We start from the raw sequence: 16,507 nt of genomic DNA on the forward strand, positions 1-16,507 counted from the left end.
ACCAGGACTTCATCAGTTCGATCTTTGCGTTTGTGGAAGGATTAAAAAACCTTTTTCTTTCTGACTTGGCCTCTACCGTTTGGATTTAATTCTTAGGGCAACTCTTGCTTAGATGCTCTGTAGATGCTGTAGAGCATCTACAGGCCACCATGGCAGGGCTGAAGTTCTGCCAGCAACAAGCACCCGCTGAAGAAGCAATGACCCCTCCAGGAGGACAAAGCAGATCAAGAAGTCCTTGGTCCTCTCAGCGAGATGATGAGATGGAGGCAATAGGAGGACCTGTAAATACAGATCTTTCTGGCCTTCAATCTGCAGTGCAGATGCATTAAAATTAAGCTGCTTCTTCAGTTATAGCTGCCTGGCATCTAAGACACCTTAGTGAGAGCCCTGTAGTCACTTCTAGGGCCATGAAGACAATTCTGTCTCCATCAAATATATCTGCACAATGCCCTGACCATCTTTGAGCTCCACAGTGTGGTTCATTTCTGAATATTTCTCATGGATCTTCAGATCTCATAACGTCCCACAGAGAGACCTAATTGTACCCTCAGCTCTGTCATGAAGAATGAACCAATATGTAGATTTTTATGGGACACTTGCACAAATCCTGTCATGAAACTTAAGCTTAAAAAGGAATGGGATTACCTAGAAGAGAGAATTTAGCCAATACCACCAACTAAACCAAAACCAGCTGGCTGTGGAGGCTGAGTGGTAGCCTGCTTCATCATGCTGGGTGAGAAGGCAGGTACTTTCCACCTCATCATGCCTGCCAAGATATAGAAATCAATGCAAAAACTCAACTTCAGTTGCTGATACCAGCTTTGGGTTTTGTGGGGGACAGCTGGGAAGGGAATGTGTCTTAGCTATCCCATTTCCACCTCTTTTCCTCTCTTGCCAGAACTGGATGTTCTCAGTTCAGCTCAACATGAACATGAAAGTTAGCAGGACTCATCTTTAAAGGAAAGTGATTTTACTGCAGGTAAGCATGCCGCCTCCTCCTTCAGATCAATGCTCACCAGATGGCCAACTGTCTGTAGACTGTTGCTAAAAACACAGGCTGAAATAATCAGAGAGTCTCTAGGACAGACACAGAAAACTGATATAGAACTGGAAGCATGCCAGGAAAAAGCCCAACTAGTGAGAAACTTGGAGCTGCGTGCAGGATTGTCTCCAGTACTGGGCAGAAATCTTCTGCAATAAAGCAGGTGGATTGGCAATGGCAGATGGATGTTTTGCACTAAGAAATGAAACCTGTGACGTGTTAAACAACTGGAGCTTGGCTCTTCCGGAGACCATTTCTGCAGCCACAAACCAGGTGCACATGAGAAATGCACCTTCAAAGAGGTGGCTTGCAAAGGTTGGTCTATCCCAAGGGGTTGGCACTGGAATTGGAAAAGAGCAACGGGACACACCTCCTCTTTGCATTACAGTAAATGATGTTGATGAGATAAATTAAAAATGTTTCAAGTAATAAGTTATTAATACTGTGAGGTTTAATTTGGGAATGTGCCCAAACCTCCATCCCTACCCTGTCAAAGTAAAGAGGATGCAGGCTTTGGCTGCAGAGGGAAACTACCCAGACCTGGCTTGCACTGCTGCGTACCAAGGGCACCAGACTCAGTACTGATTCAGTCATTTTTTTTAAACAATGGTCTATGGCAAAATCAGTAGTTGTAAAATGTTACCAGAAGCCCAAAGCAGACATGGGCTGATTCCACCACACCTCCTCCTGAATGAGACATGATGGGGGTGAGATGGGACCTGGTGCTTCCAGCTTCAGATTAACTCCAGTTAGAAATCAGCTTTAGATTTATTACATGTAACAAACGACTTCCTCCTCTCCACCGACATGCATTTTAACATCTACTACAGCAACTCCCCGTGGTTTTGGGGGAGTTGCTGTAGTAGATGTTAAAACCCATTAGCATTTAAAAAATCTTTTCGGTGTTTTCATTTTCACCCCCACTCTGTGACTCCCAGAATTTATCTTGGCTGTGTGGAAAAAAAGTATTCCCTTTTATTGCTCTGAACTTCCAAATCTCAGTTCTCATGAAGTTTCTCTGTTAAGGGACATTTCTGATCTAGCTGTTCTTGCTTGTTTGTTCTATGCACTGTTAAAATTTCAATTATTTTTATTTGCCTCCTTCTTAAATTTAGCATCTGCCATTGTAGAGGAGCTTTTCAGGTCCATGATAACTTCTGTTTCTATTCTTTGAGCCTCTTTTTATTCCCCTTTTTCTTGCCTGAGATGGGCTGACACAATATACAAGTCTTCACACCCCCCGCACACCCCCCCCCCAAATGAATTTCTCATGTCCTCTAACACCTTATCCCTGTGCAGTGTTTTCTGGGGGAGCAGCCCATGTGCTTTCTGGCATTTAACTCAGAGCACTGCAAGCTTTATGAGTAGTGAATATTTTTCTCCTCAACATGCATTAATTCAACATTTATCAACACTGAACAAACTGCCTTAGCAATCTTGCAGTCCATTTCCCTCCTATGTTTAAATCTCTCTGAATTCCCTCTCCCCTGTCCCAAATATGTCCAATTTCTTTGTGTCACCCTCAAATTTTATTCCTGACTGCCTACATCCAGCATCATTAATAAAAAAGCATAAACAACATACCATCCAGGGCAACAAGAAAACCTTGAGTCACCCCCACAAATCATGATGTGCATGGGTCTTTAATCACTGCTTTTTTCTAATATTAGCCAAACAACATATAATATAGAATGGGAGAGACCGGCAAAAAGTGCTTCTCCTCTACAGAAAATGTCCTGGGTCAGGACAGCCATGCCCTGATTGACCTCGCTCTTTGCTGTTCCCTTTTCTTGCTGCAATACGACAAATCACCCCAAATTCATTCACCTCCGCCTCTGTCACAGCAAGGAAAAGGCATGTTCTTCACAGCTTGCCAGTCACCCCGTGATCTCTGCTTGCTCTGCTACCAATTTCTGCAGAAACCAGCCAGAAGAGGTATTGCTCGGTGGGGGGAACCATGTCCAACGCAGCCCCGAGTGTCAAGGGCACGATGCCCATCATGGGGCTGCCAATGTTGGCCACTACGTGTCTGCCTCTGGACTCCAACTCCAAAGCAAACTCCAACACAAAGCAGCAGGCTTCAGATGAAGGAACACCAGTGCCTCTCTCCCAGGTGCTGCGCTGCTGGCGGCTGGAGGGGAAGGGAGCAGATCCTGCTCCCTCTAACAGCACCAGGGTGCCAGGTTACAGGACATCTCGATCCATAATGAGAAATGCCCACTGCAAGAGAGATAAGTGAGAAGTATAACGCTGGCAATTTCTACGGATGTTGAAAAATTGCAGCAATACACTTCCCCCTCCCTTGCGTGGCTGTTTGGAGAGACCAAACAATTTCCATGGTGTAAACGGAAGGTTCCTAATGGGATTCTGTAGAGCTGGGAGACAAATATAACAGCCACACAGAGCATTAAGGAATGCTTTCCAGCCAGCAGAGCTGAAGTGAAACACTCGGACATATAACATTACCAACTGGCTCGCTGCCATGCATCAGATGCAGAAACATTTTTCTTTTTCTGTGACAAGCTGCATCTGTAGCAATCATTGTAATTTCTCTTGACATTGCATCCCACACCTCTTCACAGAGGCAGGACTCAAGTAGCATTCTTCATTTAAATGGTAACTTTGCTTTTTCTGGGCTATGGGGATGTAAAGTGTTTCAGCCTGTACCATTAAGGAAGAAGGGAGACTGCCAGGAGCTGTGTTTTTCAGGGTGTGCTTCACAGGTTCAACACTTTCGGTCTTCTGGGGGCCTGAATTTGGCAGCTGGACCTACCCAGATTCACACCCACCCCACCAGTGAAATGCAGGTGGTAGAGACTTGGGGTGTTTGTTGAAGAAACGGAAATCTGACTGAAGACTCATGTTTGTGTTCTCCCTTGCTTTCCACCATCATTCACACTAACAGCAAATCCCACTGAGTCCACAAGCAGGAGAAAACTCCTCTGAAAAGGCTAGGATTACCATTTATATTTACCAGCTGAGGAAATCTTACCTACCAATTAGAAACCATTTCTCCTGTCACTCCGAGCCAGCCGAGTGGCTGATGTAGCTCTTTGATCTCATTGCATAACAAAGCCTGTTACAGCCTATTATTTTTATTGTAAGCACTTTCTGTTATTTGCCTCTAAAAACAGCTCCCATTTAAATAATAAAAAAGACTTACTCAACGCACGCACACCTACAGCAGTGAATAGTCATCATAACTTCTACGGCTGAAACAAAAGCCATGGAAATTTCCATCCTTTTGTGATCTCCTGCCCCAGGCATGTGCTGGCGGGGACAGCACCGACTCTGCCTCCAAAACCAGCCACCACAGGGCCATTTGGGTATGAAACTTCTGGAAAAGCAACCAAAAGAAAGCCATGTAACGCAGCATGTGTTGGAAACAATTGGAAACAAGCCTCGAAGTTGCACAGACCCTCCTTGTCAGCAAGGAAAATCCAGGGCAATGAGAAATTGCTGGAGCAGGTTAATGCAACCTGGTAACATGCAAAAAGGAGGCAAATGACAGCTAAGAGATAAATATGATTAATCTAAGGGATAAGGGCAATTAAAATGGGCTGCAACATTGATCAAAATGTACAAGATGGATGGCAAAGAGTTGCCAGACATGCTAGTTTGGTGGGATAATTGACAGCACACAGTTTTTCCTGTATCAGAGGTGCTGCTGGTTAAAAGTGGCAAAAATATTCCATTTACAACTGCCTGATGCACTTCAGAGAAGACTTTATGTTGCATTATGTGGGGTATAAAGACATATGGGAGTATGACGACTTGATGGTGTGGCAGAGGTTATGACGCAAATTAAAAACCTTCACTTGTCTTTTGGAGGCTCTTCTGCATGGCACAGACCCACAGCCACCACATCTCCTCGTTATTCCCACAAAAATGAGCACGCGTTGCAAAGAGGGGAGTGTCAGACGGGACAGAAAGGACAAAAACCGAGGTAAATATACGGTGCAAGCACCCAGTGAGATGGAGGGAGCTCCATCTCTTTGGCAAAAGCACCTTCCCTGCATTAGACAGTAACTGTCAGTCCAGACAGGTGGCAATGAAAGCTCAGCTTTGTTTTGCACTGCAACACCGACAGAACTGACAGGCAGCGAGGAGGAATGCGATGCAGGAGAAGGCGCAGAGGCACGTGCCTTGGGGATTATTGCTGCCTGGAAATTACTGTTTTCCCGTGTGTGACCCAAACAAAAATAAGTCCTCAGATAACCCGCACCATTGACTCACATGCATAAAACAAGGCACAAAGACAGCATTTTGTGAGGGGTACAAACAGATTCTGGTTGATCAGCCGCAAGAGGGTTGAGCGTGTTCAATAAGAGGCAAAGGAAGAAGTAAGATACTGCAGCTCTCACAGGAAGTTTTTGTAGTGCTGATACATACACGTAGCCCAGGCTGCCAGAGAAGCATAGGTTTTGGTTAGCAGAGAGTCCCTGGAAACACATCAGTGTTAACTTGACTTACTGTTCCCAAAGGGGTTGGGGTTTCCGAGGTCCTGTAACCATTGCACCAAAGACGATCAACCTTTAAGCAAAGATGGTCTGACATGGTTTATCTCATGCTGCAATTAAAGGTAAGACATTTTGCAATTCCCCAAATAAGTCTGCATGGGCAAGGCTAATTTCAACCCTTTCTGACCGATATCAGCCTGACCGATCTTTTTATCTTTTTTAATGCTAAGCCTGGACATTGTTTCCTACATTTTTACAAACTGTGATTGGAAGGAAGAAGGTGGCAGAGCTGGTCTCACAAGTACACCAGAGCCCAAGCAGCTGGGGAAAGCCCATACAGGCAACATCCCCTAGCTCCTGGGTCCAAGGTGAAAAATCTTCCATGAGGAGAATGGGAATTGGCCATGTTGAGGCATGATTTCTCCAAAGCCACATCCCAAACTCCAAAGAAACTCTCTTCCAAATCTCTAGTTCATTTTTCAAAGCATGTTCTCATTTGCAGGATTTTTTTGATGTGGGCAAAAAGCATTTTTAACCTCATGCAGAAAAACTGTTGAAGTGGGATTGTTTGCTAAGGGGAAAAAAATGTCATCCCACAGAAGTACACAACCTAGATCTAAAGGGTTAAAACTAGACTAAGTATCAGGCATCCATCTGCATGTCTGTATACTAGAGACAAACACATTTTAAGATCAGAATCAGTTCTTAAAAAAGATCTATCCCATACCTTGAACATATTTACTCCAGTTATTTGATACTGTTCTGAAAACCTCCTTCATGCCATATTCATCATATCTGCTACTGTAATTCACAGATTTTATTTTCCACTATATTTTTAATTTATATCATGTTTTATTTATACTACTGTCTTTTATGAAACCCCAAATTTCAAAACTGACATAAGCATTACACACATAAAGTAGACTTCTTATTATGAACATGGCATAGGAGACAAAAAATGACAGGAATAAATCTTAGGTTTTATGCCGGCGAGACGTTCTGCAAAGTAAGTGACATTTCTCAGCAATACAAATTGTACATTAAAAGATAATTTTCAGAACATGATACCAGCTATGGAGTGCAGCACCATTACGTAAAGTAATATCGAAGTCGTGCTTTAGCAAATGCTGTTTTTATGTTGTACTAGTTTAGCATCAAGATTGCATCAGGTCTTGTGAGTAGACTTTGGAGTGATTAAGTTTACTGTGCACAAAAGCCAGTTATTTGGTAAACTGTCAACACGGCGTAATTGATATTTTAATTACACTATTAATACATACATGCTGTTCACAATGAGCCTCCTCATTGGTGTTACACAAACTGCGTATTTATAGCGCTGATTATCGTTTCAAAGAAGTTTGCTTAAACGGAAGCTTAAATGCAATTGGTAATATTTTAAATCGCTATAAAAGCAAAGCAAGCCATTTCACAAACGCTTAACGGCAGGCAATGCACCACACAGTGCAAACAAGAGGGACCGTCTCACTTGACATATGTTCTGGGGATAACGTGCACCGCCCTGTGGTTATGGCATGGTTATTTTATGGCTGATAACACAACTCTTCAACTAGTGGGACTTCCCCGGAGCCACCGGCTTATCAGAAACATAGTGACCAACTCAAGGAGAGGAAAGGAAAGATTAGGAGAACAAATTTCTATGGAACATTTAAAAGATGTAACACAACTGGATCACCATGTGGTGCAGAGATGGTGCTTAACTGAAAGCAGTAGTTTATCCACCTTGGGACAGGACCTACTGTCCTTCTGGCCAGGTGGTGAGTAGGGGGAAATAAGGACCCAGTTTGCACCACAGAAACAAGAGAGACACAGACAAGAGAGACACGTCTATAGCCACACTTACACACACACGTTGGCTCCCAGTGTGCAAGACCCTTCCAGTGCAGTACGATGTGGTGCCACAGGTAAGAGCACATTTTAATGCTTTCCTACATCCCCTTGTTATGGGACAGAAAGAAAAGGGTGGACACAAGCATGCAGCAGTGGCTGCAGCATGAAGAAGGATGGATGGGTAAGAAGAAATCTAGATCAGGACGCATGAAAATGAGAGTGCTGTGTTTTACAGGCAGCAGATCTCCTGTGCACCTCCGGCTATTACTATTGCACCTGTATATTATTGTTCTGTCTTCCCTTTGTAGGCAGTAAGTTCTCCAAAGTAGGGGTATCTCCTCCCTGCAGGTTTTGCAGTGTGTCAAGCACCTGTGGCTCTGCCCCAGGTATGCATAATATACATGACATTACAATTGTAACAGCATGTAACTGTCATAATAATAATAATAATAATAGTAGTAGTAGTAGTAGTAGTAGTAGTGATGCAACAATATAGAAAAAAAGTAATTTATAGGAGGATATAATGGAAAATCACCCATCACCCACGGGTGAGACCCCCTAGAGGACACAGTAATCCCACCGGGCTCATCCTTTGAGAGATGCCAGGTGGAATTTGTCACATCCAGGCAGGATCCCCCCAGGCAAGAATCTGGCACCCACTCCTGGGAAATACCAAGCACTTGCCATGTTTCACAGATTTCAGAGCCCACATCCATACAGATATGCCAAAGGGAAACTGGGCCTGAGAGGCGTTGACCATCAGCCAGACCCTTCGGCCATCCATAAAATTTGGAGGCTGCAATCAAACCTCTTTCCTTGGAGGATCTCGGCTGTTAGGAAGAGACTCTCTGCACAGGAAAAACCCACTTTACAAAGCACCACGGATGAGATACACCAAGACATGAACAAAAGCAGTGTCCTCCTCCTCAGGTTGGGTACCTACCTGCCTTTTGGAAAAACCCTTCTCAAAAACCTGTTGGCCATTTCCCTACGAGCGCAACACGCTCTCGCAGTGGCAACACCAGCTCTCCATCTCCTCTCCTCCTCCCTGGCCCTCCTCCATGCACAGCGTGGCCAGACAGAGGTGGGAGGCATGCTGAAGTAGGGGGACTTCACAGCATGAGACAAAAATAGGATTTTAAAGCAACATGGCTTTTGCAAAAGTAAATTAATTTGTTGTGCTGTTGCTCTGTTGGGGGCTGACCAGAGCCACAGGGGATGTACCAACATGAAAGGGGAACTGAGACTGCATCTGCCTCTGGAGAAGCTACTCTGGGTGAAGGCTGGGGTGTCACCTTGCTGGGGGTCACCAGACACCTGGCAGCTTCCCCTTGTGCCCAGTCAAGCTGTTGAGGAGCAGTTCTGCAGGGAGGCAGCTCAGTTTTCAGGAAAAAAAGGAGATCCCCACCCTGGCAGATGAAGGTCACCCCCTTCCAGACCTGGCAGGCCAAGGTGACACCTTGCCTTCTTCCTTTCCTTTGTTTGGGGGGTAAATCTTGCATTATTGAGCAAAACCCACATCTGCTGGGAACAACAAAGTTCACTTGTGTGAAAAGTGTATCGTGACACCTTGTTTTCTTATATCTCAGACACAGGACACCCGTGGGTGAACCCAAGGACCATCCACACAAGTATACTGGTAGGAGTGTGGTCCCTCAGGTTCCCTCTTTGCCATGCACAGCCCCGTCCTCGTAAGCTCTCCCACTGTCTAAGCACTCACAGAGTTGGGACCTGAGGGTGACTCCCATCACCCTGATTCTCTCCCATGCTATCCCAGCATCTGCATCAGCTTCATGAAAAGAGGGGCTGCTGCTCTGCAGGGAGCTTGTACTGGTGTTCAGGATGACTGGGAAGCTCAGGGAGGACCTCTTCCACAGAAGGGGAGCTATATTCCCACAGGGACCTACACTTCTGCCTGCAGGCACCAGCTCTGCACCTTCATCTCCAGCGTCAGCAGTTGCTCCGGGAGCACAGGCAGGAGCATCAGCATTCCTGCTCTCCCTGAGCACAGAGAGCTCAGCCACGATTAAGGCTAAAACTTCAGAAAGTAACTATCCATACGCACCCCTTCCTCTGAGAAAGCATGTTTTTAAATACATGCAAGAACAATTTACTCTTTGATTGGGAATCTTGTCTCCCAGGTTCCGACCTGGAGTGAAATTTTATGACCAAGCGATAAAGCTCGGGGGGAGGCGCGGAGGGAAGGGGGCTTTCAAATCAAAATGCCAACAGATACTTAATGCCAGAAGCATGTGTGGGTGTTGCTAAATTAAGCTCACAAGTAGGTGGGGCAAATGCCTTAAACGAGTTTGTGAAGGTAAAATAACGTTCATTAAAAATAGAAAAACAACTGAAAAAATATCCTTTGTATTCAACTTCACACTCGTACATCATAATGTTCCAGTAAAAGCCCATTTTCCCTTGAGATAATAAAAGAATTGAATTTTTCCTTATCGGTCATCTATTTTTCTAGCTAAAGCTATTACTCCCTCTCTGCGGTTGCTAGGCAACAAGAAATATTAATAGCAGCTTTTATTAGCTTAGCTTTAGCAGTGGAGTACCAGAATGAGAAAATGGAAAACATAAATGTGTTACATAAATCTTTCAACCTTTCAGGGTTTGTGTTAGTCTCTGTTTTCATAATGATTTATTGAAGTGATGGTTCATTTATGAGAAAAAGGAGTGTGAAATAAGAAAACGGAACATTACCCTGAAGGACTGTTTGAAAATAAATAATTATAGGAGGTGAAGAAAAGCTGTTTAAAACCATTTTTCTGAGTTTTATAAAATTTAAAAAGACATATTTCTTTCATTTATTGCCTCTGAGAAAAACACTACCAGGGAATTGCAAACAGGGCTCTGTTTAATACAAAGAACCCTTCATGTATGGTTGTATTATTACTATTTTCCACCAAGGGCTCATGTTTGGGAGTTTAGTTTTTAAATATCAAACCATTAATAAGCAGAAAGCCAAATTAGTCAAAACTAAAGCACACAACACAAAATTGGCAGTGCAAACTTATCCAGGATTGAAACACGGGAGACTCTGCGAAGTTTTTGCTCCTGGTGACACACTGCCAGCCTGTGGTTTGACAGCGCTGCCTGAGCACTGCCCCACTGCTGCTCTTGGCTGTTTTGCTTATTTACTAAGGCCTTTCGATGAGCATGAACTTGCTCTAAAAGGCACTGCTGCATCTACCTTACATCTGGATATAGGTTATTTAAAATAACTTATTTTAATAGGCAGTGATTCAAAACCATAGAAATATTTATGTACTGGAAGTATTTACCAACAACATAAGTTGCACTACCTACTGGGATCATGTGTTTCCAATGACTTAGATAAAAGACACTCATCTTACTCGACTTTTGTGTCAACATCTTATTGATTTCTTTCTTGTATCCTCTATTGGAAAACTTTCAGTGCTTGCCAGCTCTGTCCAAATCTGTTGCCTACCACCGAGCACCCTGACTGCCTTCCTAGGGCTGTACCCAGAGAAAAGTGCTGCGCTTCCCACCGACTCTGGCTCAGGCTGTAAATAAGAAATGCTGACGTGTTTGATGGGGAGCAGCGGTCTCAGGAAGGATGGGTGCTGGGGAGGGACCTGTGGAGCCAAGAGAGCTGGCCAGAGGGCTGGTCTTGCAACCTGCCTGCAGGACGTCCTTGCTCAAGGTCTTCTGGTGGGCACCAGAGAGGATGCTTCTCCTCAGAGCTCTTTGCCGTCCCCACAGCCCAGGCACGTGCACCCCAGCTCTGGGAAGGGGCTACTTTCCCTTTCCCTTTCTCACGTGGGAGACAGGCAGGGTGGTCACTGCTGAGCTGTTTTAATGTTTTCCTCTCTGTTCCACAGCAAAGTGCCATAGTGTTGGGAACAGCTATTCAGGTTGCAAAGTCAACTGACTAACTCCAAGAATTTTTGGGCTTCACTCATCCTTGATCCTAAAATTCACTTCCATTTACCCATTACTCTCTCCCCTCTACATAAACAAATTCCAGAGGCAACTGGAAAATTGACATTTTTACACCATGAATATGTTTTTCACCACTGAAGATTTTTAATATTTTTCAGATAATCTGCTTCCACTCAACAAAATTAAATGAAGAACTTCCAGGCTGTGGCTGCAGACTTTTTTCATTTGCACTGGCTTGCTGTGAGCAGAAAAAAGTTATCCCACTGGGCTCAAAGAAATGTTAGTGCCTTTAAAAGAGTCACAAAGATGTCTCATTGTGAGAAGCACCAGGAAGATGCAGACACAGGGATAGTTGCCAGTCTCTCCAATCAAACTCTATATGCCTGCTACAAAGCCAATGTTTGCTCGTAAGGGCTGCCACACATCCAAAATGATGCCTCCCCCAAGCCAAAATACATTGCTCTGGCCTATTTTCACCTGACCACAGCAGAGCAGGAAAGGAGCAGGGCAGCTGCAGCCCCACAAGATGTGCCAGGGGAAAACAGGCTGATTTTTCAGCATGCCCCTGCATGGCAACATTCTTTGACAGGGCTTGGAGGACCACAAAGTTTCAGGGTTTCCGGGCAGTGGTGGGGGGCTCTGGACAGTGCTGAACCCCCGATCAGGGGCTCCTGGCTCCCCCCACCCCAACACTGCACCCATGTACCAGGCACTGTCCATCCGATGAGCAGAGATACCCCCAGCCTGCTCAGCTGCGATCCAATATTTATGGAAATATATTTGCACTGCATTGGAGATTCTTGGGCTCTGACCTTGATCGCCCTTTGTTTCTGTCAAATATGTTCTGCCAAATCCCTTCTGAAACCTCATTTATTCACAGCAGCTCCTTAACCCAGTGGGCATCCCACCTCGCCAGCAATTCCCGACGACTCATGGTGTTTCTCTTCTCCCCTCTCATCTCTCCCCCACGGCCCCCAGGTCCCAGTCCCAGTGTGGCCCCAGCCCCGAGAGTCTCCCTGCAGATCCCCGGTGGGCTCAGCAGTGGCTTGTCTATATGGTAACACTGCTGGGGTGTTCACAGTGGGTAAAGTCATTCTCTTTCCAAGGAAAACATTTTTTTTTTAATCTTTGACTATTTTTTCCTAAATATTTCCACTTCTCAATGCCACTCAGATCTCCCCTATTTTCTCTTCCTCCTGCCATTCTTCCTCTTTCCCTCTTCTTTTCCCATAGCAAAAGAGAGGACAGTAGAAAAAAAAAGTATGCTGCATTAAGAATTTTCTTTTGGTTTCTTGTCACCAACAGAAAAAATAACATGCCTTCCCCAAACGAGTCAGGCTGACTCCTCCCCAGCCTCCTTGCACCCCCCTCCATGGGTACTCCTAACGTCGTATCTTCTGCATCTCTTTGCCTACTCTTGTGCCTCCATCCCTGCTTTTCTCCTCTCCAGCTCCCTGCACCCCACCTTTAGTGTTTGAAAACTCCCTTAACTTCCAAAAACTGATGGAGAAAAAAAAAAAAAAGAAATAAAGTGACAGAAACAGCAGTGAAGAACCACGTTGTGTAAATGTACAGCTAGTCCATGGGGCAGAGCGAAGTGTACAGTGGCTGGTGGTGTGGAGAGTGCTCTGGGTGATGATGCTGAGGGGATAAGGATACGCACAGGTGATGGTGGCTTTGGTTTTCCCCCATCAGGGTACAGCTGCTTTGCTCAAATGAGGGACTCCAGCTCCTGACACCCCATGTGTGGGCTGGAGCCAGAAGCAGGGTCTGGCATGCAGCAAATCCACCTTCACTCCCCTGCTCTCATCCCGCTGTGGGAATTTTTGTGCTGATTCAAACTCACTCTGACTTGGTATGCACCTGCACCACAGAAGCAGCAGCCAGCAGCCTCCTCCCTTGCAGAGACACCAGGAGGGTTAATTCAATCCAAGAATAATGTTGGGACATGCCAGGACAAGAGACACACCAAAGGGGACAGCAACATGCACCTGTATTTTCTTTCTTCTGAGCTGTACAGGAAAATACCAATTCCCATTGCTCACAGCTTGAGATTTTTTCATGAGGATGCCTTAAAAAGATCCCAAGGCTCAAGCTACTTTTTTAGAAGAAAAGTCTGAGCAATATCGAAACATTTTACCTTGAATTGCTTGTCATTTGTCACTGTATTCAAACCAAAAGACATGGCAGCCAAGGCAGGAAATAGCTGTGTATGCAAAAACCAGTATGAACTACAGCAAAGAGCAGCAGCAAGGAGAGAGGCTCCAGCTCCAGCATTTGCATAAGCAACGTCGGTCCAGGAACAAAGACAAAACCTCCCCACGCCTCCTCCACAGCGCTCGGGCAAGGCTTGCTCCCAGACTGGCTCCCCATCACTACCCATGCAGCAATAAACCCTCTCTTTTTGGAAGTGTTGGCAAACAAGCCCCTTTCTTGACCTGGAGGCTTCCTTCTGCAAACACCCACCCACCGGTGGCTGCCCTTGGGGCAGGGATGCAGCACGTCAGGTGCCCTGCACCATCCCGCAGCGATGCCCGAGGCATGGCTGGCTTCATGGGGCCACCACCGCCTGGGCTACGGCTTGACGGGCACGTGGACAGGAGCTATTAACTATACGAGTTTAAAAATCTGCTCTGTCTCCGGGATTTTACTGTGTTCTCCCGTGCATGTGCTGCTCCCATTATCGCTAGTAGGAGTTACATGTGTGCTATGGGATGAATGCTTCCGTTGGGGGCTGCTGCTGGAGTAAGGGGAGACTCGATTCAGGCATCCAAAAAAAAAAAGGGTGCTACCTTTTGGTGGGAGAAGTCTGACAGCATGAAAAAAAGGCTTTGATCGGAGGGTAAGGCAGGATTTAATTTTGACCTAAAACTGCAACACAGTTCACTCGTTGATCTACTCCCTTTGCTGCTGGGACCTCTGAAGATGTATTACAGCGCCAAGGGTTTCTGCTAAAAACTAAACAGTTTCAATTCACTATCGGCTGGAAAATTCAGGGTTCACTGGATTTTTTATTTTCGTGGTAAGGGGCAAACAAATCTTAATCTCTCTATTCTACGTTTACAGCCCACTAAGCCCCCTTCTTATCTTCTCTGGCTCAGTCCTGATTTATTGTCACGATGCTGCATTTGTAAAACAGTACCATAAAGTAAGAAAGAGAACATTTCCCAAGGACTACTCCAAAATAAATTATTTCAGACGTTCAGAAGCTGCTTAATAAATCCCACTATTCTTGTTTCTTTAGGTATTTTAGAAAGTGATTTATAAGTGCAATACTACCTCTCAAAAACGAGACAATCAACACAGGATAAAATTATCGTGTTATGAAAATAGGGGTCAGGCAAAGGGGCTGTGCTTTAAATTAAACCAGGGAAGAATATTTATTCTGAAATTGACTCTTTTTGTCTCAGAAATGAATGTTTTAATCACCTAAGAACCCAAAAGCTAACACAGAGGCCTAAGTAATATTTAATTCCATAGAAATCTGCCTGTGTTCAATATTGATGGGCAGAACATGATATTTTTCTCAAACACGCTAACAATGAAACTTGGAGACACATCAAGACTTCAGAAAGCCTTGGGATTTTCCTAGACTAAAAGATAATATCCCATTTAAATATTTAAATATCACTACCTTTCAGACCGTTATCTACTCAAGCAATCAACACCAAACGTTCTCCAGCTCGTGCAGCAGCAGACTCACAGGCATGTTATTTGAGTAAAATTAACTCTGGTATTTATGTCATTCAACAGCACCTATGAAAATCAATGATCTTAGAGAGAAACAATGTAGAAAACTAACCACAGGGCCAAATCTGCTAAAGAGAAAAATATTAATAAACAGCAACAATATTAATTCAATATCACTGTCAAAATCAAGTCACAACCTTTCCTTGGTGCTGCTGATACAGGAGCATCACAAGGTCTAATTAGCCCTGAAGTTTCTTCCCAGAGCTGCACTTTACTTCATTATCCCTGCCTTGTTTATTCCTACAGAAGAGTCATTTGAAACTTCGCAAGGTATCCCCTTGCCACCGTGTGAGCCAAGAGGCAATTTGAGTTTGCAAATTCAAGGAGGGATCATGTTCCCCTTGAAATCAAGAGGACAGCTTTCCCTTCATGGAGCATCCGTGCTCCTCCTGCTGATGCTGCTGGGGCCTCCCTGGCAGCAGGACACAGGGCTAATGGGCTGGGGGCTTTTCCCAGCCGGAGAAAGGACGCAGAGGCTCTGAACTAGGGGCTTTGGCTGGTCACATGGGGGATGGAGCACATGCACTTTGCTTGGTTCAGTGAGGATGTTACATACATGGAGGAAAATAACCTTCCCCCCTGCTCTTGAGTGGTTAATAAGGCTCAGGAAGAGACCAAACTGGAAACATCAAATTGTCACCATGAGCATGGCCGCACAGGTGACTGCAGTGTCTGTCACCACACCCCGACCTTGAGCAGCAGCGCAGCGAGGCTGGGCTGGGTCACCAGCTCTTCCCAGCCCCCAGTGCAAACATCTCATCGTTAACATCCTTCTACAGTCAATGGACTCGTAACTCGAAATACAGAACAGCTTTAACAAAAGACAGCAAGAGGGGAAAGTCACTGACCGTGGGTAGCTGGCTGGAGAGAAGATGCCCGTCCTGACTCAACATGTTGGAGACCATGATGGCCGGCAGGTCCATGTTCTGGTAGGGGTACGCTGGTATCAGGCTGTTCGGAGGGAGGCTGTGGCACAGGGAGTGATACCCAGTTTCGTGGTCCACCAAGTGCAGGAGGGAAGGGTCGGGGAGATTGGGAGGTGTTATGGGAGGGATCTCATAGTCTTCATTATTCTCATTCTGACTGTTATACGTCTAAAACATGAAAAAGATATTTTGCAATGGGTCACTGCCTTGTTGCTTCAGCAAAGAAAAGCAATTATTTGTTTAAGAAATAGAAAAGCACATTCCAGTTTTAACCAAAGGCATTTCTAGTCCTGGACACCAGCGGGTTGTAACTAGCTAGGAGCCAGTAGCGAGTGTGTCAGGGACACCACAGGTCCTCACACAGCTCAGACCCGTCTGAGGCACCCCAACTGCTCCCCTCTCCCGCTGCATCCCTCCAGCACATCTGAGCTCGCCAAAGCCTCAGCAGAAACCTCCACGCCCAGACTGCAGCCAGGTAAGCTATGCTCGCAGAGCCCATAGCCATGAAAGAGCACGGCTGTTTCCCAACCAGCTGCTGCTTTTTTAAGTCAAAGTCCCTCTCTGGGCAC

At 45.3% G+C, this 16,507-nt stretch overlaps 1 protein-coding gene across 1 annotated transcript in view; it reads right to left on the reverse strand.

Moving 5' to 3' along the window:
* TOX2 (TOX high mobility group box family member 2) overlaps positions 1–16,507 on the reverse strand; it is a 153,808-nt gene that overhangs the window by 47,960 nt on the left and 89,341 nt on the right. The window contains exon 3 of the mRNA XM_074920466.1: positions 15,861–16,106. Within this exon, the coding sequence (XP_074776567.1) occupies positions 15,861–16,106 (246 nt within the window). The remainder of the gene's footprint in view (positions 1–15,860; positions 16,107–16,507) is intronic.

The sequence above is a fragment of the Athene noctua genome, chromosome 16, assembly GCF_965140245.1.
Source record: "Athene noctua chromosome 16, bAthNoc1.hap1.1, whole genome shotgun sequence".
NCBI classification, from domain to species: domain Eukaryota; kingdom Metazoa; phylum Chordata; class Aves; order Strigiformes; family Strigidae; genus Athene; species Athene noctua.